Here is a 22,288-nt window from a genome sequence, read left to right on the forward strand (position 1 = left end):
CCATGCCTGTACCCTGGGTACAGGCATGGAGAGATTTAAGGGATCAGCGTCTGTGTCCACCATTCATACATATCCTCTTTGTGTTCTATGAGTTCTCCTTTTCCAGCAACACTTTCAAAACAAACTTCTTAGCAAACTCTTATCAAGTGGCTCTTCCTGGGTTGGAAACCCCTCTGGGGCATCAGACAAAGGGATGACTATAGAAAGCCTTAATCCTGACAGTCCTATGAGAAAAGAGCAGAGCAGTAAGAGCAGCAGCAGCAACAGGTTCAGAACCAAACCATGGATGGAGCAGTGCCTTGTTTCTTCATCTGGGGACAATGCAGGGCAAGTCCTCATGCCTTATCTTCTAGAAATGAGATGGGTACCAGAGGGATGTATATTTACACATTTCATTAGGTTGAAAAATAAAGTCAGACTTTTCCTGAATGACTGGTTTGGCTGTCCAATTTGTTAATGAGGACTTTGAGATTAGATGGCAAATGTTAAAATATATCCTTTTACAACTATTTAAACATTGAATGAAAAAATCTAGATGTCAGTTAAAAAATGTGAAAAGGAGTAGTTTTTCAACATTCTTTTAGCAGATACAAGAACAAACATTTAAAAACCCCTGCTCTGAGAGATATACACTTTTTAAAAAGAATACAAACGCAATGATAAGTAAGATTTTTTAAGCTGATAGTTCTCCATTCAGAGTGTTCTTGATAAAAATCCTTGTGTGTGGACCAGCCCTATGCAATGGTTTGTGTTCTTTGCAATCTAATGTGGGGAAATAGCACAGTAGCACAGCCTTGCTCCTTCTTGACCTTTCTGAGCCTCAATTTTCACAGCTATAAAATGGAGATAATCCCAAACCCTGTAAATTTATCATAAGAATTAGAACCGACAGATGTACAGACTCAGCTCAGTGCTTGGCAACACATCACTGGCACTAAGTAAAGAATGGCAGCTATTATATAGTCTCCTATATTTTAGTCTTTGTGCTTGTGAGAAAAAACACAAATTGGAGCTAAAATCATTTAGTGCTCTTTTTGCATGAAAATGTAGCTACTGATCCACCAACTTTGGTATGCATTTCGAGTCATTTTGTTCCCCAGAAATATGGGGAACAGAGTTTAGTTAATTTAGTCATATTCTCTCAACTGATATCTTCTTTGAAAAAAATGGGTGGTCATGTAGGTCAGGAATACAGCCTGTGGTACTGCAGATTGGATATAAATCAATAACGAACAACAATTGGCAGAATTAATATTCAAACAGTATCCCATTTCCAGGAAACATCTGGCATGTAAATGGTAAAGCCTTGTTATCCACAGTCAGTCTGAGGGCCAGCAGACTTGGCATCATCTGAGAGTTTGTTATAATGCAAATTGTGAGGCCCACCCCAGACCTACTGAATTGGAGTCTGCAGTTTAACAAGATTCCTATGTGATTCAAATGCACTTTACACTGTGAGAAGCACTGGTAAAGAATAGGCCACTAGCAGGGAAGATAAAATCACCAAGTGTACATGTAATTTAGGTGGGAGCTCTCTGTTGCACCTGTTTAATTAAAGCTGAGTAAGGCAAAATGATGGAGTCTAACTTCTACTGACAGATTGACATACACACGTGCCACAAACATACACATGCATAGATCAGTAGTTTTCTTTTTTTTTTTTTTTTTTTTTTTTGAGACGGAGTCTCGCTCTATCGCCCAGGCTGGAGTGCAGTGGCCGGATCTCAGCTCACTGCAAGCTCCGCCTCCCGGGTTTACGCCATTCTCCTGCCTCAGCCTCCCAAGTAGCTGGGACTACAGGCGCCCGCCACCTCGCCCGGCTAGTTTTTTGTATTTTTCAGTAGAGATGGGGTTTCACGGTGTTAGCCAGGATGGTCTTGATCTCCTGACCTTGTGATCCTCCCGTCTCGGCCTCCCAAAGTGCTGGGATTACAGGCTTGAGCCACCGCGCCCGGCCTAGATCAGTAGTTTTCAATTGGAGGTGGCTGCCCCCTAGGAGACATCTGGCAATGTCTGGAAACATTCTTAATTCACAACAAAGGGATGCTGCTAAACATCCTGTAGTGCACAAGAAGACCTCCACAATGAAAAAATTATCTGGCCCCAAATCTCAATAATGCTGAAGATGGAGAAACCCTGGCACAGGTTATTCCTGCATAAAGGCACCTAAACTGTAACTATTAATGGAAAAAGGAGTCATAATTTGACTACACAGCTTTTAGGGAATGAATTTTAGATCTCCAGAGTTCTGTACCTCAAGATCTATGCTACTTTGAAGATTATAAAAACCCTGGTTAAAAGCAATCAAAATCATTTATCTGCTTTGGCTAGCAAACCCAGAGTTCATGATAACCTGCATTAGCATCTAATGCAAGTATCAATGCTAAATCCTGCTAATATGCTAAGAAAAATTAATGCAGACAGAAAATTAAGTGACTGTGTTGTCTAAAGTCCATTCCTACTCAAAGGAGGAAGCAGGCTTAGGAGGCTCAACTCCACACCCTCCTCACCCTATACTTTCTTCAAGACCAAAAACTAGCCTCAAACTTCAACCTTCAAATGCTCCTGGATATAAGGCAAGAAATAATGATTTAGGGTGGCCCATTCATCACTATCAGAAGTGCTAATTCCTTCAAACTCAGTAGCATAACCAGCTCTCTTTCCCTCTCTCACACACATGTACACGACCACACAACGTGTAATAGCGTTACACGCATCCAACTGGGTCTGAAACGATTCCATCAGGGCCTCCTACTCTCAGTTTTCACTGGATCCTTGTCCTGCACTCCCAGGTTGATGGCTGTGGGTACAGTTTTTTCTGCATATAAATTCCTGTTTACCTCCCCGACAGGCTTTACCAGACTAGACAGCTGACTGTCCTATGGTGTGCTCATGAGAATGGCCCAAGGAAATAGCAGGTTATTGGAAAACAAGTAGTAAGGAAATGCTTAGAGAAAATGCATTCAAATAATCAGATAGAGCTTGGGGAATAGACGGGGGTGCCAACCAAATTACAAAAACCATGAAAAAGATGCTTATGTTTGCATCATGCTGAAAAATACGCATCATGCCCCAGGCTGAAAAATATGCATCATGTCTGCTCCAAAAACACTGAACAAAATGGAAGCAACTGCATTTTTTTCTAAACCTTTTTTGCAGGTTACTGCACTGCACTCACTAATCACCATTCCCTTTTAATACTCTTTTAATTATACTGTGAAACAGTCTTCCCTCCCTCATATCCTAAGAAAACACACCCCCTTCTCGTGAAACTGAAAATAGCACATGCTATAATTTAATAAACTGAAAATAAATACTTAAAAGTTTTTGTGAAACTGTTCTCTAATAAAACTGTAAGAACTGTGGTGTAGAGAGGGGAAAAATATTTCACTGTAATTATGCTCAGGGCATTGTCAAAACCATTAAATCGAATGAATTCTAATGCTAAGGCAGGAAGAAGAAGCACTTTGCCAAAGTTCTTTTTAACTATTTCACCACCAAAGCAGTTTACCCATGGACGCTGCCACTGGGTTGAGAAGTCCCATGGCCATTCAAGAAGCTGCCATGCTTATTTTTTCAGGCTCACACGTGTCTCAAATAGGGATGGGGCATGGCCAGAAACCATGGGCAAGCCTTTTGCCAAGACCTTGGATGAGATCATCATCAACCACACCCCAGCATCCTGCCTAGCATCTTCTGAATTTTACAAGCCACAGCCCTTGGGTCAGCCTCCTGTTAAGTCCTCAAAACAGAAAAAACTAAAAGTGGATTCCCACAAAAAAGATGGAGAATTCTTACATGATTATTTTAAACATGTTCCTCCTGTGTAATGTAATTACAGAAAATAGCAGATGAGAATCTCAAAAAGAAGGACTCAATTTCCAAGAAGACAACCCTAAATTACTTTCCTTTTAAAATGTTCTCTCAGCCAGCACAGTGGCTCACACCTGTAATCCCAGCACTTTGGGAGGCCAAGGCGGGCGGATCACGAGATCAGGAGATCGAGACCATCCTGGCCAACATGGTGAAACCCTGTCTCTACTAAAAATACAAAAATTAGCTGGGCGTGGTGGCACATGTCTACAATCCCAGCTACTAGGGAGGCTGAGACAGGAGAATCGCTTGAACCAGGCAGTCAGAGGTTGCAGTGGGCCGAGATCGCCCCACTGCACTCCAGCCTGGCGACAGAGTGAGACTCCGTTTCAAAAAATAAATTAAAATAAAATAAAATAAAATAAATAATAAGTTTTCTCAAATCCTTACACAACTTTCAAAAAGTAAGTTCTATGATAAGGATGATAGACATGCATTTGATAATTAACTCATCCCTAAGAGAAAAGGTACATTAAAGTATTATGAATTCTCTATACCTATCAGAATGTAAATATTCCTAACTTCATCCATGACAAGTCCTTTAGTTCAATTCCTCAGGGATTCCATTCTATTTTAGCTTCTGTTTAACTGCAAAGCTATAATTACATCCTCTATAATCAGCCCATTCACAATGTAACTGAGAGTGCCACAAATTTAAAGCTTTGACCTCACTACTGAGGTGGAAGAGACAGTTTATACTACATGTAAAATACCCTCCTGTTATGCAGACAAATTTAAAACATAAAAGAAGAAAACAGCATGTCACAGTAGTCGTCATTTAAGAGGTAATTATTATGTTCCTGATAACAGAGTTTCTCTTCCATCATGCCTAGCATCAGACTCTCATCAATAAGCACTTTCCTACCAAACCCCATGCTCTTCTCAAATGTTATAAAAACACCAAACCTGAACAGATGCCTCTCAATTTTCCTCATTTAACTGTCGTCCACTATGAGGATAAGGTATATGTGAAGTGGTTCTCAGAATAATGTGCTAGTGCAAACCAAGTTTTAACTGGCACAGATGTCTATCAGTGAAGTGCATAACTTCTAAGCAATGTGAATATAATTTTTCTTAACTAAGAATGAAGGAGTTGAACATCAAACATTAATGCACCACATACTTGGGTTCAAGCAAACTATTTGATAAATATAATAACCCTATTAATAAAAAAAGAACAGCAGCAAGAACTAATACCAAATGCTTGCCATGTGCCAGGACGATGAGAATCTTAGATGAATTACCTCATTTAATATTCATAAGAAGCCCCTGAAGTAAATATAATTATTGCCCCCATTTTTCATATGAGGAAACTGAGGCTCAGAGATGTTAAATAACTGCCCAGATCAATTAGTTGGTAAGATTAGGGTCAGTCTTGCAGCCAGGTCTAACTGCATCATCTCAAGCTTGTGCCTATTTTCATAGTCTTCAGGCCAGACTGCCTAATAATTATATGTTACCCAAGCAATTTAAACTAAATATTCTTGCCCTTACTCTTTTACTAAGGCTCCTGGTGAAATGCAGCTGTTACTGATCAATGGTAGTCAAATAAAAAAGCAAGATAACTGTTTATTAAGATTTTCCTCTGTCATCAAATTCAGGAACTCTTTTGCATATTGTATATGAACTGACACAGTTCATACAATTACATAATTTCTAAATTGCACATATATTTAATTACAGTTGATGAGTTACTAAAACATCAATCACAAAATGCACTTTACATTTTTCAGATTAAAGAAGCTAATTGATCAAGAAATCAAGTCTCAGGAGGAGAAGGAGCAAGAAAAGGAGAAAAGGGTCACCACCCTGAAAGAGGAGCTGACCAAGCTGAAGTCTTTTGCTTTGATGGTGGTGGATGAACAACAAAGGCTGACAGCACAGCTCACCCTTCAAAGACAGAAAATCCAAGAGCTGACCACAAATGCAAAGGAAACACATACCAAACTAGCCCTTGCTGAAGCCAGAGTTCAGGAGGAAGAGCAGAAGGCAACCAGACTAGAGAAGGAACTGCAAACGCAGACCACAAAGTTTCACCAGGACCAACACACAATTATGGCGAAGCTCACCAATGAGGACAGTCAAAATCGCCAGCTTCAACAAAAGCTGGCAGCACTCAGCCGGCAGATTGATGAGTTAGAAGAGACAAACAGGTCTTTACGAAAAGCAGAAGAGGAGCTGCAAGATATAAAAGAAAAAATCAGTAAGGGAGAATATGGAAACGCTGGTATCATGGCTGAAGTGGAAGAGCTCAGGAAACGTGTGCTAGATATGGAAGGGAAAGATGAAGAGCTCATAAAAATGGAGGAGCAGTGCAGAGATCTCAATAAGAGGCTTGAAAAGGAGACGTTACAGAGTAAAGACTTTAAACTAGAGGTTGAAAAACTCAGTAAAAGAATTATGGGTCTGGAAAAGTTAGAAGACGCTTTCAACAAAAGCAAACAAGAATGCTACTCTCTAAAATGCAATTTAGAAAAAGAAAGGATGACCACAAAACAGTTGTCTCAAGAACTGGAGAGTTTAAAAGTAAGGATTAAAGAGCTAGAAGCCATTGAAAGTCGGCTAGAGAAGACAGAATTCACTCTAAAAGAGGATTTAACTAAACTGAAAACATTAACTGTGATGTTTGTAGATGAACGCAAAACAATGAGTGAAAAATTAAAGAAAACTGAAGATAAATTACAAGCTGCTTCTTCTCAGCTTCAAGTGGAGCAAAATAAAGTAACAACAGTTACTGAGAAGTTAATTGAGGAAACTAAAAGGGCGCTCAAGTCCAAAACCGATGTAGAAGAAAAGATGTACAGTGTAACCAAGGAGAGAGATGATTTAAAAAACAAATTGAAAGCGGAAGAAGAGAAAGGAAATGATCTCCTGTCAAGAGTTAATATGTTGAAAAATAGGCTTCAATCACTGGAAGCCATTGAGAAAGATTTCCCAAAAAACAAATTAAATCAAGACTCTGGGAAATCCACAACAGCATTACACCAAGAAAACAATAAGATTAAGGAGCTCTCTCAAGAAGTGGAAAGACTGAAACTGAAGCTAAAGGACATGAAAGCCATTGAGGACGACCTCATGAAAACAGAAGATGAATATGAGACTCTAGAACGAAAGTATGCTAATGAAAGAGACAAAGCTCAATTTTTATCCAAAGAGCTGGAACATGTTAAAATGGAACTTGCTAAGTACAAATTAGCAGAAAAGACAGAGACCAGCCATGAACAATGGCTTTTCAAAAGGCTTCAAGAAGAAGAAGCTAAGTCAGGGCACCTCTCAAGAGAAGTGGATGCATTAAAAGAGAAAATTCATGAATACATGGCAACTGAAGACCTAATATGTCACCTCCAGGGAGATCACTCAGTCCTGCAAAAAAAACTAAATCAACAAGAAAACAGGAACAGAGATTTAGGAAGAGAGATTGAAAACCTCACTAAGGAGTTAGAGAGGTACCGGCATTTCAGTAAGAGCCTCAGGCCTAGTCTCAATGGAAGAAGAATTTCCGATCCTCAAGTATTTTCTAAAGAAGTTCAGACAGAAGCAGTAGACAATGAACCACCTGATTACAAGAGCCTCATTCCTCTGGAACGTGCAGTCATCAATGGTCAGTTATATGAGGAGAGTGAGGATCAAGACGAGGACCCTAATGATGAGGGATCTGTGCTGTCCTTCAAATGCAGCCAGTCTACTCCATGTCCTGTTAACAGAAAGCTATGGATTCCCTGGATGAAATCCAAGGAGGGCCATCCTCAGAATGGAAAAATACAAACTAAACCCAATTCCAACTTTGTGCAACCTGGAGATCTAGTCCTAAGCCACACACCTGGGCAGCCACTTCATATAAAGGTTACTCCAGACCATGTACAAAACACAGCCACTCTTGAAATCACAAGCCCGACTACAGAGAGTACTCACTCTTACACGAGTACTGCAGTGATACCGAACTGTGGCACGCCAAAGCAAAGGATAACCATCCTCCAAAACGCCTCCATAACACCAGTAAAATCCAAAACCTCTACCGAAGATCTCATGAATTTAGAACAAGGCATGTCCCCAATTACCATGGCAACTTTTGCCAGAGCACAGACCCCAGAGTCTTGTGGTTCTCTAACTCCAGAAAGGACAATGTCCCCTATTCAGGTTTTGGCTGTGACTGGTTCAGCTACCTCTCCTGAGCAGGGACGCTCTCCAGAACCAATAGAAATCAGTGCCAAGCATGCGATATTCAGAGTCTCCCCGGACCGGCAGTCATCATGGCAGTTTCAGCGTTCAAACAGTAATAGTTCAAGTGTGATAACTACTGAGGATAATAAAATCCACATTCACTTAGGAAGTCCTTACATGCAAGCTGTAGCCAGCCCTGTGAGACCTGCCAGCCCTTCAGCACCACTGCAGGATAACCGAACTCAAGGCTTAATTAACGGGGCACTAAACAAAACAACCAATAAAGTCACCAGCAGTATTACTATCACACCAACAGCCACACCTCTTCCTCGACAATCACAAATTACAGTAAGTAATATATATAACTGACCACGCTCACCCTCATCCAGTCCATACTGATATTTTTGCAAGGAACTCAATCCTTTTTTAATCATCCCTCCATATCCCCCACGACTGACTGAACTCGTACTTTGGGAAGGTTTGTGCATGAACTATACAAGAGTATCTGAAACTAACTGTTGCCTGCATAGTCATATGGAGTGTGCACTTACTGTATATCTTTTCATTTACGAACTTGTATGGAAAATATTTAGTCTGCACTTGTATAAATACATCTTTATGTATTTCATTTTCCATAACTCACTTTAATTTGACTGCAACTTGTCTTGGCGAAATACTTTAACATTATAAAACAGTAAATAATTTGTTATTTTTACCATTGCTTGCTGAATTTTCTTTTGGTCATTCTGTGTTATATTTCTGCATGTACAATAGAATTTTGTCTTTTGCTTATAGTCTCTATTAATTCTTCCTTAAAAACAAACAGGACCTATGTCCCATTTACGGTCAACTTCTAATCACATATTAGAGGAGGGGAAAGTGGTTCAAATAAATAAAAATTACATCTCTGATTTCAAAGTGAACTATAACATCTTTCAGAAGCAAACATAACTTCATGCTTGGGATGTATCTCAGTATCTCTAGAGCCCAGCACAGTGCTTAGACTACATTAGGAACTTAAATGTTTATGATAATGAAATAAAATACTACTGAATAATTTTGGTTTTCATGAGCACATATAAGCAGATGGTAAAATTTAAAAGCTCTGACATGTGAGAGCAAGCCAGAGAAAGTACATTTGGAAATATAGTTAACCTTGGCAATCAAGAGTCGACTGTATTTCTACCAGAGATCAAAACTCCCACAGAACATATATGTCTGCAACCAAATCTGGAACCAGCCACTGTGACATAAACTCCTGAACACTCTGCTTCAAAGCAAAAGAAAAAAAAGAAAATGTCATTCTTGTTTCTTACCTATGTGGTTCCCAAAATAGTCTGAATTACTTAATGTAGGTGCTACCTACCCTGCTCATAAGGGGCCTGCATTCAGAAGCTTATAGGTTTCTTTTTTTTTTAACTCTTAGTTTTTTTTTTTTTTTTTTAACAAGCAAATAAAAGCCAAAGATAGTTATGACATAAGTTATAGAAAAGGCATATTTAAAAAAAACACAGTATATTAGTTGAAAGAAGTAATATAGTGTGAATTTCTTCTGTGATTATTATGCCATTTACAATATAGTTGAGAAAAACTCAGCCAAATCATCGTAGAAATTCTGATATCTGCTCCACGGGACTGCCTGGGGATAATCTATACTTCTGAGCAGAGAACAACAGCTTTCAGGGAACATTTTAACTTACAAGTATGGTCCCCAAGTCACATTCCAAAAAGACGATTTCAGACCAAGTAGCTTATTGCCATTTCCCTTTTTCTAACCTCATAACTGTTAATTTAGTGTGGTTAATTTTATTGCCAGTTATTGATTTTAAATACAATTCATTTAGACATCCAGGCAAACTGTGAAGATCTTTAAGAGTAGAAGAAAGCTTTCACAATCATCCTCCTTTCCCCTGCAAAATCAATTTCATGATAGTAAAGTGAGGATTTGTTGACAGAAACACTTCCATGGTGACGAACTGCAATACCAACGCTATGGGCTTGCATCATCATTAAATAAATTTGGATGAAAGCTGAGGCTGCTGATGAATGAGAAAGCTTCTGTTTAAACATACTTATCTTAGGAATCAGCAGTGACCCAACTGTATTACAAAATACATGATGGTCTAAATGTTTATTAAAACTATTTTTAAGTCACCTTGGGCCAGAACTCTAGAAGGAATGGCCAACTTAATTTTAGCTCTTTCAAAACAGACAATGGTAATGCTGCTGCTTCATGAGATCTTTTTCTAGTTACTGAGAGCAGATACATGTAATATTTTGGAAGGCATCAATCAACTAGTCATAAAATTATGAACAATGGAAATCAAAAAGAATTTAAGAACAAAGTCTTCCCAACTTTGCCACATAATGGCATAAACAAAACACATGCTTGGGTGGCACTGGGGGAAACAGATAAAGACGCAGAGATAACCAGCCAAGGGATTCCCATCACCCCAGGTTCCTCTTGGCTGCCCCAAGTGCTGGTGGGGGATGAGAGGAGGGAAGAAATCCATTCTTGGCACACTTGTAACTAATAGAGTTTGGGAGCCAAATTTGGGCTTTTCATCTGCCCACCCATTTTGAAAGGGTTCAAGTTCTTATGTGAGCCACAGCAATTCTCTATAATAAAGTTAACACCGTAAGTCCTGTGTTCTATTATTATAATGCACAAATTCTCATTTAATCATTTGTTCCAGATTTTAACTACATAGAGGCTTCCTAAGTAGTTAATCTAACATAACTGGAAATTCACCAAACCTTCAAGGAACACCTCTTTTTTAGAAGTACCTCTACTGGGAGGATTCCTTTAGTATAATAATTTGTTATCAGCATCAAAATAAATTTTAGAAGACAGATTATTAACGTGTACATTATTACAAGTGTTACTAATTAAAGATCATCAAAACGGCAGCATAATTTCTGCAAAACATCTTTTTTTTTCTATAGAATTACACCTAAAATGACACACTGTAGATATCTGGCCTTTAATTTTAAAAAGATTTCTTATTTTTTTTGTGTGTGTGTGAGAGGGGAGAGAGAGAGAGAAGAGATTGGAAGATTACAGAACTTCCTTTTTTATTAACATATATTCATAGAACTCCCCCAAAAACCAGGAAGGAAAGAGGAAGTGACACTGGAAAATCTTCAGAAATCTTCATATGAAATATGTGGGAGTGGAGGGTTGTATTCTTTGGTCCATGAGCGCTCACAGAAGACAGACTGTTTTTTCGTCTCTCTGAAAAACTCATACCAACCTTTCATTAGTCTAAGTCCTGGCTTCAGAACCAAGTTTCATTTTACTCACATTCCCACTAACTCTTTAACTCTTTAAATGGTAGAATCCTATCACAGATTTGAATGATTTTATCATGTTTTTTCTATTTAAAAGCAATGGCAAAAGTTTTCCCAAGAGGATGCCACTGCTCTCTAGGGGCACTGACAAAAATAAAATTGTCATTCTTACTAGAAGGACATTGTGCATTACTACACTTGAATCTTTACACATAAGAAAGAATCACAATAGTTGTTCAATCAAGATCACAATAAAATTACATACACTCTTTGTAAGGTCTCCACAACTATATTTTACAATGCTAAGACATTAGGCTTGGGGTCTTCATGACATCCATTTTTATTAGTCCATTTTTATACTGCTACAAAGAATATCTGAGACTGGGTAATTTATCAAGAAGAAAAGTTTTATTGACTCATAGTTCCTCATGGCTGGGGGAGGCCTCGGGAAACTTACAATCATGGCAGGAGGCAAAGCAAAGCCAAGGCACATCTTACCCGGCACAAGAGAGCCAGAGAGTGCACAGGGGAAACTGCCACTTTTAAACCATCAGGTCTCATGTGAATTCCCTCAGTATCACAAGAACAGCATGGGGAACAGCAGGGGAAACCGCCCCATGATCCAGTCACCTCCTACCAGGTCCTTCCCTTGACACATGGGGATTACAGTTAGGAGATTTGAGTGAGGACGCAGAGCCAAACCACATAACCCATAAAGGATAAAATTACGGGAGCTGTGAGATGGTCATAGAAGGGATATTTTATCAAAAATGTTTAGAGATTTGTAGTCTAAGGATTCCATGGTCTTTACTGGTTGAGGTAAAACTCCCAATAAAAACGTTTTAGTAGTTTCTTTGATTCTGAATATTTACAAAGTCAGTCTCTTTTAAAATACGTTAGACAAAGGCAGGGAAAGACCTTTAAATTAACCAACACTCTAGCTTTTTCCTATACCCTGGTTTCTGTTAATGTTCAGATTTTTTTTCCTCTAGATAATCATTTTGCTTTGTAATCCCAAGAGAAAAGATAGTCAGGAAAAAATGCATGCCCCAAAACTCTTACAGATCAGCATGTCTCAAAGTAAAATCCAAGATACCTGTATGAGAATCCCTTGATATTAAGTTCCACTCAGAGCTATCAAATCAGAACCTCTGGGGGCGGAGGCCCAGAAAGCTGCATTTTAACAAACTCTTCTGCTGGTTAGTTGTACCCTAAAACTGTACTTCAAATTTTGATCTTTTTCTGGGCTAGCAATATGCTGTAAGATACTCTCTCCCAGTGCTGGGTAGTGGCAGCGAGCTACAGCTCCCAGTCAGCCACACAATCATGGGGGTAAACAACCCATACAGTACAGCAGCAGTTCCCAATTTGGCACAGTGACTGGTTTCATGGAAGATAATTTTTCCATGGCCGGGGGGTTGGGTGGAAGGTTTCAGGATGAAACTGTCCACTCAGATCATTAGGCATTAGCTAGATTCTCACAAGGAGTGCTCAGCCTAGATCCCTTGTATGTGCAGTTCACAATAGGGTTCGTGCTCCTATGAGAATCTAATGCCACTGGTGATCTGACAGGAGGCAGAGGTCAGGCAATAATGCTTGCTTGCCTGCCACTCACCTTCTGCGTGCCGCTCGGCTCCTAACAAGCCATGGACTGCTACCAGTCCGTGGCCCAGGGTTTAGGGGCCCCTGCTCTACAGTGTGCTGTGCTGCTGGACGATTCTGGCCAATTGTAGATGTATGTAAGTGTTCTCTGAGCATGTTTAAGGTGGGCTAGGCTAAGCTATGATATTCAGTAGGTTAGGTGTATTAAACATATTTTCAACTTTTAATATTTTCAACTCACAGTGGGTTTATGTGGTTTTAACCCTATCATAAGTCAAAAAGCATCTGTATTGACAAGCACTGGCAAATGTGTTCTGACCACAGTCCCTCTGTTTAAATTATACCTGTCCTAGGAAGTGTGGCTATTCTACCCTCTAGTGGCTGGATGACAAACAGAAGGCTTATTCTCCACATTTTCTTTTTACTTAAAAGGAAAGCTCAATAAAAACTCCCATTTTATTGGGTGGGAATATTCCCAGTTTTATAACTGTAGCAAAGCATAGATGCCTAAATCTTTGGCTGAGCTGCAGCAGGCTGTCTGACACCTACAAGGTCTGTTTCTCTCTCAGATCCCAGGCCCTCAACTTAACTTTGTAGCATTTTTTGGGAAGGGTCCAGAACACACATTAAATAAGGCAGTTAGATGAACCAAAAGAAGGGACTCCATTCAACTTATGGCACAGTGAAGCAAAAACAAGAAAGAGCAAGAAAGACAAGTAATTTGCTGAGGTTCTCAAACCTTAAACCCCACTTAAATTCATTTTACTTAATAAGCCCTTTCCTTTCCTTTCCAGCAGATGGACCCTTTCCATTCCTCAAGGTACATCCAGAAGGGTAAAGCTTTTGGGCAGTCAATACATCAGAGCAGGCATCCCCCAAAGGCAACACTGTAGGGTAAGGAATCTTGAGGGAGTCTAGCGAGTTAACTGGCCAACACCTCTAAGTACTTCATAATTTGATAATGAATTAACACCATTTACATGGGAGCACTGACAAATCTGTCAACATTTCATCAGGTACCAGGTTTTACACTTAGAATGCTGCCATAAAAATGTATTCAGGAATAACTTTTGGCATTGCAGTCAGCCATCCCAGGGATAATCACTTGTGACATCATTTAAAATTTCATTGTCAAAACTGTTGATCAAGAGTAATAAAACTTATCTTATTATTTGAGGCAATCTGTTTTGAAAAACTGAAACTAGTTTTCTTATTTTAGTGAGTTATTCTTCCTCCCCATAGCCAAATGGTCCTGGTATGATATTTGAGGGGCTACCTGAGACCATCTTTTTTTTTTTTTTTTTTTTTTTGCCTCTGTTTTTATTTATTTATTTCAATAGGTTTTGGGGGAACAAGTGGTGATTGGTTCTTTAGTTGTGATTTCTGAGATTCCGGTACAACCATCACTTGCACTGTACCCAGTGTGTAGTCTTTTATCCCTCACACCCCTCCCACTCTTTCCCCTGAGTCCCCAAAGTTCACTGTCTCATTCTTATGCCTCTGTGTCCTCATAGCTTAGCTCCCGCTTATGAGTGAGAACATACAATGTTTGGTTTTCCATTCCTGAGTTACTTCACTTAGAACAATGGTCTCCAATTCCATCCAAGTTGCTACGAATGCCATTATTTCATTCCTTTTCATGGCTGAGTAGTATTCCACCATGTATATATACCACATTTTCTATATCCACTCATTGATTGATGGGCATTTGAGCTTGTTCCATATTTTTGCAATTGCAAATTGTGCTGCCATAAACATGCATGTGCAAATATCTTTTTCATATAATGACTTCTTTTCCTCTGGGTAGATACCCAGGAGTGGGATTGCTGGATCAAATGATAGATCTACTTTTAGTTCTTTAAGGAATCTCCACACTGTTTTCCATACTGGATGTACTAGTTTACATTCTCACCAACAGTGTAAAAGTGTTCCCCTTTCACCACGTCCACGCCAATATCTATTATTTTTTACTTTTTTGATTATGACCATTCTTGCAGGAGTAAGGTGGTATTGTACTGTGGTTTTGATTTGCATTTTCCTGGTAATTAGTGATGTTGAGCATTTTTTTATATGTGTTTGCTATTTGTATATCTTCTTCTGAGAATTGTCTATTCATGTCCTTAGTCCGTTTTTATGATAGGATTGTGCCTCTGTTTTGTTTAGCTCTTTAAAGGCTAGCCATGTTTGGACAACTACAATATACAAATATAAACTCTACAGACCTACAAAGCCTATGCCTCGTCCTCAGCCATTCCTGAGGTTTTCGGATAGGTGGAGGTTAGGTTACCAATGAACATTCATGCCTGTGGTGGTTACAAGCTAAGACAGAGGGAATTGAGACTTCTCAGAAAGGATCTTTTAGAAAGGTCTGTAGCTGGGCGCGGTGGCTCAAGCCTGTAATCCCAGCACTTTGGGAGGCCGAGACGGGTGGATCACGAGGTCAGGAGATTGAGACCATCCTGGCTAACACGGTGAAACCCCGTCTCTACTAAAAAATACAAAAAGCTAGCCGGGTGACGAGGTGGGCGCCTGTAGTCCCAGCTACTCGGGAGGCTGAGACAGGAGAATGGCGTGAACCCGGGAGGCGGAGCTTGCAGTGAGCTGAGAGCCGGCCACTGCACTCCAGCCTGGGCGACAGAGCAAGACTCCGTCTCGAAAAAAAAAAAAAAAAATAGAAAGGTCTGTAGAGGGAGTTATCTGCTGTTCTGGCAAAAGGCAAAGGTGGTTGGTTGTCTAGACTCTTTTTCTGCCACAGACATAGTAGAAATGGAAAGTTCCAGTTTATCTGAAAACTCTAGTTTATAATAGGATATCTTTGAAAGAGACAAAGGTACAAGGTATTAACACAAATATAAATGTTCAAATGTGCACATGCTCTGGACCAATCTGTCAATCAAGTGAGTAGAAATGATCCTTATACAACAAAACTTGTGTCTCAGTGACATGCACAGTGTCTTAGTGTGCAATATGTTTTCTTCAAAGAATAACATATACACAATCGATCAATCCACTGATCATGACACACTAAACTGTGTACCTCTTACTTGCCACTGGGGCAGATATTATGGAGATGAAAGATTCACTGCCCTTGAAGAGCTTATTAACCTGGGCAAGAAATGAAACAAGAAACAAGAGTATCAGACAACATTTAATCAAGTGGGAAACTGTCAATCTCTACCAATAAACTGGAGATTAAGGAAGGCTACAGTAGATTAACAAAGCTTCACAGAGAAAGACTCAGTTAAGTGAAGTGGTTAGGGGAAGGAGCACTGGAGGCAGGCAAATAGATCAGGCTCTGGTTTATGCCTTTTCTAGTCAGTTGTGAGGCCCTGGACAAGTCATTTAACCTTTGCGAAATAAGTGAATTCAACTTGGTGATCTTTAAGATCACATCTGGTTCTAACTTCCAGTGACTTCTGAATTTGAAGTCTTGCCACCCTCCTTAAATCTTTTAAAATTCCTTTTGGGAAATAAGGTCGGGGCATAAATAAGCCAACAACCTACATGAGTTTTTTTCCTCCAGAAATTAAACTTCTTCCTCATTTTTTCACTTATAGGTGTCAAAACTACTAGATGTTTCTTTCTCTAAGATTCTATGAATTGGCTGGGCATGGTGGCTCATGCCTGTAATCCCAGCACTTTGGGAGGCCAAGGCAGACAGATCACAAGGTCAGGAGTTCAAGACCAGTCTGGCCAACATGGTGAAACCCCATTTCTACTAAAAATACAAAAATTAGCCAGGCATGGTGGCGGGCACCTGTAATCCCCAGCTACTTGGGAGGCTGAGGCAGGAGAATCGCTTCAACCTGGGAGGCAGAGGTTGCAGTAAGCCGAGATTGTGCCACTGCGCTCCAGTCTAGGCAACGGAGCTTCACAGCTCTGTTGAGACTCTGTCTCAAAAAAAAAAAAAAAGAGATTCTACAAATTAATTTTTTACCCCTAATCATATCAGCTTTTTCTCCCCATTAGAGTATAGTATTTTTTCAACTTCAGGACTATTAATGGTTTCAGCCCAGGAACTCTTTGTTGTGGGGAAGCAGGAGGTGTTTATGCATGATGTTTAGGAACATCTGGCTTCTACTTACACACCATGTAGCATCCCCAACTGTGATAATAATGTCTCCAGACACGGCTAAATGTTCCCTGGAGGGCAAAATTGCCCTCTGGTTAAAAATCACCACATTAAAGAGAGGGACCAAGTGACTCTATAAGCCAGTTCCACTCTTACATAACTTACTGTGGGAAAAATTTGACAACTCATATGAAAACTCATGTCTGGTGTCTAGAGATGAGAACCTTGAATCTGACTAAACATAAGCCTCAAAGCAACTTTAAAAACCTATATACTGAAGAGTTTTGTTGCATAATTATTTCCACTTACTTGACAGACTGGCCCAAGAGCATGTTCATACTTGAACATTTATATTTGTATTATTACAGTATTTTGTACTTCTGTCTCTTTCAAAGATACCCGAATTCTAAACTAGAATTTTCAATTCAACTAGAGCTTTCCATTTCTCATGTGCCCTTGGGAGAAATAAGAGTCTAGAACTCAATCACCCTGGCTTTAAATGGAGTTGGGGGAGAAGGGAATTGGTTTTCAGCACGAATCCCAAGAACTGAAGAGATAACTCTCTACTGTTTAGACCTTTCTAAAAGGTCCTCTCTGAGAAGCCGTAATTCCCTCTGTATTATTAGCTTATAACCACCACAGGCATGAACGTCTTCTATTAGGATACAGGCTTCCTTCATTCCTCAACCATTCACCTACAAGAATGAACCAACAAACATTTATGAAGCACGCAATACTGCTCGTTGTTGTGCTAGGCAGCTATGCAGACATTCAAGTTTGGAATAAAAGGCAGGAGTTAAGGGGTAGCTTAAAAGGTAACTAAGAGCTCAACACAGAGAAGGAACTGTATAGACAGTAAGTACTACAGGAATTTAGAGGAAGAGCAGGTTACTCTCAGGTGGGATTTGGGGATCAGGCTTCAGAAACAGATGAGGATTGAGCAGGGGATGGAGGATGGGGAGGACTAGGATACAGAGAAGAAAGAAAGGTGCTCCAAAGAGGTGCCCACAAGGTAGAGGTATGGGGGCAGGCAGGAGGGCAGATAATCAACATTCAAGGAACAGTGAGCAGTGCAATATGGATGAAGTTGAGATGGTTGGGGCAGGGTAAGGCTTAAAGGGCACAGATCTGTTAGATTGTGAAGAACCATGAATACAGCACTAGGGAGTCTCTGTCTTCACAGAAGGCTTCTGCATAGTGAGGTAACATTAAAAAAGAGAGGGCAAAAAACAAATCCATTATACAACATTATTTTATTTTACAACAACCTCAGAAAGTGGGTATTATGACAACTTTAGAGATAAGTAGATTAAAACTCTGACACATAAGGAAAGTTGTTCCAGGTCATTCTGTTAGTATATCACAAAACTAAGGAGTGAAAACAGGTCTGATTCTGTTGCCCCATCCTCTTTCCATGGCAACACACTGAGTTGCAAGGGGTTTTAAATTCATTATAAGTTGAATTTGATCCTTTCCACTCTCTGTGGTGATAGACAGGTTGTCTAATGTTGCCTCCTTGTGCTCCACCTCACAAATCTGCCACTTCAGCCAGAACACTCACAATGTCCCTAAACATATGCAGGGCTTTCCCCTTTCTCCTCCCCACTTCTCTACATGGACACAATTTTCATCTCTTGTCAAGTGAAATAAGACCCACACTGAAAGGTCTGTATCAGTGCTCGCCTCTTCTGAAACCTTCCACGATCACCATAGCCAATAGTGATTTGCCTCTCCTTCCAACTCCACGTGCCTCCCTGAAGCCACTGTTAGGGTGACAAGAGATAATGAATGTGAGAAGCCAAGCCCCACACAAATGGGCAGGCATGGGGAAGACTGACCTGGTGATGGCACTTGGGATAGGAGATGCGAGAAAGCAAGTCCAAAGAGAAGCTCATGTTTTCACTAGGAGACTGTTCTCAGAACACAAAAGGTGCAGTGTCCACTCTGTCCTAAGGCAAGATTCTGTAAGCAAAGGGCACAAATGCCAAGCATGAAGAATGAGCTTGGACAGGCAATCAATATGTGCAGAGCAGGAGGTACCTGATCAGCCTCAGAGATGATGGGAGAGAAAAGCATTAGAAGTGAGTGAAAATGATTCATGGAAGGAGCATCACAACCATTGCACACCTAAGCTTATAAGCAGGTGGCTGCCTTGACAATCCTGATAATGACCCAAGACTTTCAGAAAAGGCAATCAAGGGGTCAAGGTCCAGCCACTATAAAGACAAGCACCACCAACTTAGGCCACATTTGGTGTGATTCTGCCTTTACAGAAACAGAAAATTTTCCCAGATGGTACACTCTAAATCTGGATTTCTGTCTCTCAAGGAACACTGTAACTTAATAAGGAAAGACTGGCACTCCCAGAATCATTTTTTAGAAATAATCACTATGTATCTTCCCAGGTCAGAAAGAGAAGTGTTAGGGTTCAACCTTGTCAGTCTCCAAATTCAGGAGTACAAAACTACAAACCAAGGAAGCATCCCAAGTAAAAACTGCCATGGCAAAGGAAAGTTGTCAAGTTGGCTCCTATGTCTCCCCTCACAATACAAGAATCTGCATCAACACAGACACTCTTCAAACAACTCAAAGTAATTCCTTAAAAATGCATTACTATCCTTTACAATTAGTGGTTTGGCTGTTTTTTTTTTTTTTTTTCTCTTCTCTTTATTTTTTTTTATTTTTTATTTATTTATTTTTTGAGGCGGAGTCTTGCTCTGTCACCCGGACTGGAGTGCAGTGGCTGGATCTCAGCTCACTGCAAGCTCCGCCTCCTGGGTTTACGCCATTCTCCTGCCTCAGCCTCCCGAGTAGCTGAGACTACAGGCGCCCGCCACCTCGCCCAGCTAGTTTTTTTTGTATTTTTAGTAGAGACGGGGTTTCACCGTGTTAGCCAGGATGGTCTCGATCTCCTGACCTCGTGATCCGCCCGTCTCGGCCTCCCAAAGTGCTGGGATTACAGGCTTGAGCCACCACGCCCGGCCTTCTCTTCTCTTTAACAAGAAAAAGCTGTTCTTTTTCTATTCTTATGCCTTTTCATGGTGTTCCTGCCTGAATTCACTATGCCTGAGATGAGTCACTTTTTAAGCCTTAGAAAACCACTGTTTTATGTAAACAGGAGCTAACTAAAAACTGCAAGAGGTCCTCAAAAGTTCCATAACACAAGAGACAGACAGTTACTCCTTTAGGACAACAGGGAGGGAATTAGTGAGTAGGGATCATCCTGAGAAGAACAGCTCTCATAGTAATTTACATAAGCAGCCCATTTATTTCATATGAACTTTTCTGATTATAAGAGTATGTATTAATTACAGAAACTGAAAAATATAAATGCTTCTGAGGCTGCTGATTATAGCGTCTAAGGACAATGAGAAGACTAGGGAGAACAACGGACGATTACTATTTTTTTAGGCCAAACCTATCAAATATGGTCCTATTCCAGGTTTTTCTCAGACTGCCAATGAGGAAGTAAATATGCTTTGGGGAGGCTATCCTGTCCTTACTGCATGGCTCTGTGCCACGAAGTGGCAAACCCTTCTGAGAGTACAAGTTTAGGTAATCTGTCTGCTTGGTTCAGACACAATGGCCGAGGGGTCAGCTAGGTTACTGGAAGAGGGGCGCAGGATTTCCTTTCCCCTAGCAAGCCAATCAGTCCCTGGATAATGGTTCAATCACCATGCACTGTTCAAGTAATGGGAAGAAATGCCTCCTTAGGTGGCTGTTCTCAGAACTAGTTACATTCTTATCAGTAAGATAAAGTGGCCTTGTACAGAGGATGTGGGCACACGGGAGGATCCCACAAAATTCATCTCAGGCTCTGGGAAAGGGATGTACAAGTACCTATGGTGGGAGAAGAAAAGAGCGGCAGTTGAGTGGGAATTATATTTTTCTCTCTGGCTGTCTCAGACACTTGAATAGTATCAACAATTTCTCTATGATGATCCTCAAAGTAACATCTTCAATATTTCAACTCTACCAAACAGTTCCACACAGAAGGCCCAACTATACACTTCAAACTTAGCAGGTGCCCATAACCCAATCTACTATCTTTCTTGAACTGTTTTTTGTCTCACCTCTAATGATGGTCCATCACCTTCCCCATTGCTTAGGTTCAACATCTGGGAACTATTCCCCACTTCTTTGCTTATCCTCCTCTCTGTCATATTCTTTGTTTCTCTGTCCTCCCCGCTTATTTGTACTACTGCTCCCCAAGTTCAGACTTCAGGACAGATGGTACTATAAGATAGTTAATCTACTACATTTAAATCCTCACCTCTATAATCCAGCCTTAAATACCATTCTGATCCTGGCAATTCTCCAGCCTCCCAGAAAACAGTACTTAAAATTGCTTAACGCTCAAAGTCCAAACCTTCTACCATGGCCTTCATCTTTCGCTTCATCTCCCTTTGAAACTCTAGACATATCCCCACATCTTCACCAGGACACCATACTAACTATCCTCCCACATACTACTGGGCTTTCTTACCTTTGATCATGCTGGTTGTAGGGCTGAAATACTCTTCTTCCTTTGATCCTCATACTAAAACCCTACTCATCCCTCATGTGTCACTTCCTCTGGAAAATCTTCCTTACTTTTTAGTTTTCCACTGAGTTTCCAAAACTGCTGTCTGTAATTTTATTATTGCACATCATTCTGCCTCCTAATTATTTGTTACCCCTCTTACACTATCATCTCAAAAGCAAGAATTAGTTATCATTTATTTTTTAACTCCTTATATCAGTGTTTCTTAAAATGCAGTCATTGACAACCTTCATCAGAAACACATATGACTTTGCAGAGTTTCACATTCCCAGACCTATTAATTCCCACTGCAGGGATTCTGCATCCTAACAGGCTCTCTGGGCATATAAAATTAAGAACCACAGTCCTATACTATCCAGGACTTAAATAGTGCTCATAGTAGGTGCTCAACAAAGGCTCATATGGCTAATAAGGCAACTGGTAGCCATAGCTGGCCTGCACAGAATCACAGAATGTCAAGGCCAAAGGACTTTATAGGTGATCTAATAGAACTACTGCATTTTTCAAACAAAAGACATGAAAACAGGAAAGAACAGATAATGTCTCTAGGTGAACTCTAAAAAAGAAAGATTCACAAGGACCAGACAAAGTAGCGTAAGGAGAGTAAAAGACATGTGAGGGAGCCATTTCCCGGTCAAAGGTGGTTAGAAGTACAGCCCAGCAATCAGTACTGCTTATTCAGCTGCCTTAATTCCTACCCTTAGTAACATATTGCCCATAAATAATTGGAGAGAGGATAGTTAAGA

The 22,288-nt window shown here is 40.2% G+C and overlaps 2 protein-coding genes across 4 annotated transcripts in view; one reads left to right on the forward strand and one right to left on the reverse strand.

Annotated features, from left to right (window-relative positions):
- Window positions 1–22,288, reverse strand: part of CMSS1 (cms1 ribosomal small subunit homolog) — a 374,148-nt gene that overhangs the window by 334,157 nt on the left and 17,703 nt on the right. The gene's annotated exons all lie outside the window — the stretch shown is intronic.
- Window positions 1–22,288, forward strand: part of FILIP1L (filamin A interacting protein 1 like) — a 294,870-nt gene that overhangs the window by 269,930 nt on the left and 2,652 nt on the right. Inside the window, exon 5 of one of the 2 annotated variants that reach the window (XM_023212020.2) lies at window positions 5,607–8,382. In XM_023212020.2, the coding sequence (XP_023067788.1) occupies window positions 5,607–8,382 (2,776 nt within the window). Of the gene's footprint in view, window positions 1–5,606; window positions 8,755–22,288 lie in introns of those variants that run through there. The other variant, XM_023212026.1, reaches the window with a different exon arrangement.

This window comes from Piliocolobus tephrosceles, chromosome 2, assembly GCF_002776525.5.
Source record: "Piliocolobus tephrosceles isolate RC106 chromosome 2, ASM277652v3, whole genome shotgun sequence".
Lineage (NCBI taxonomy): Eukaryota > Metazoa > Chordata > Mammalia > Primates > Cercopithecidae > Piliocolobus > Piliocolobus tephrosceles.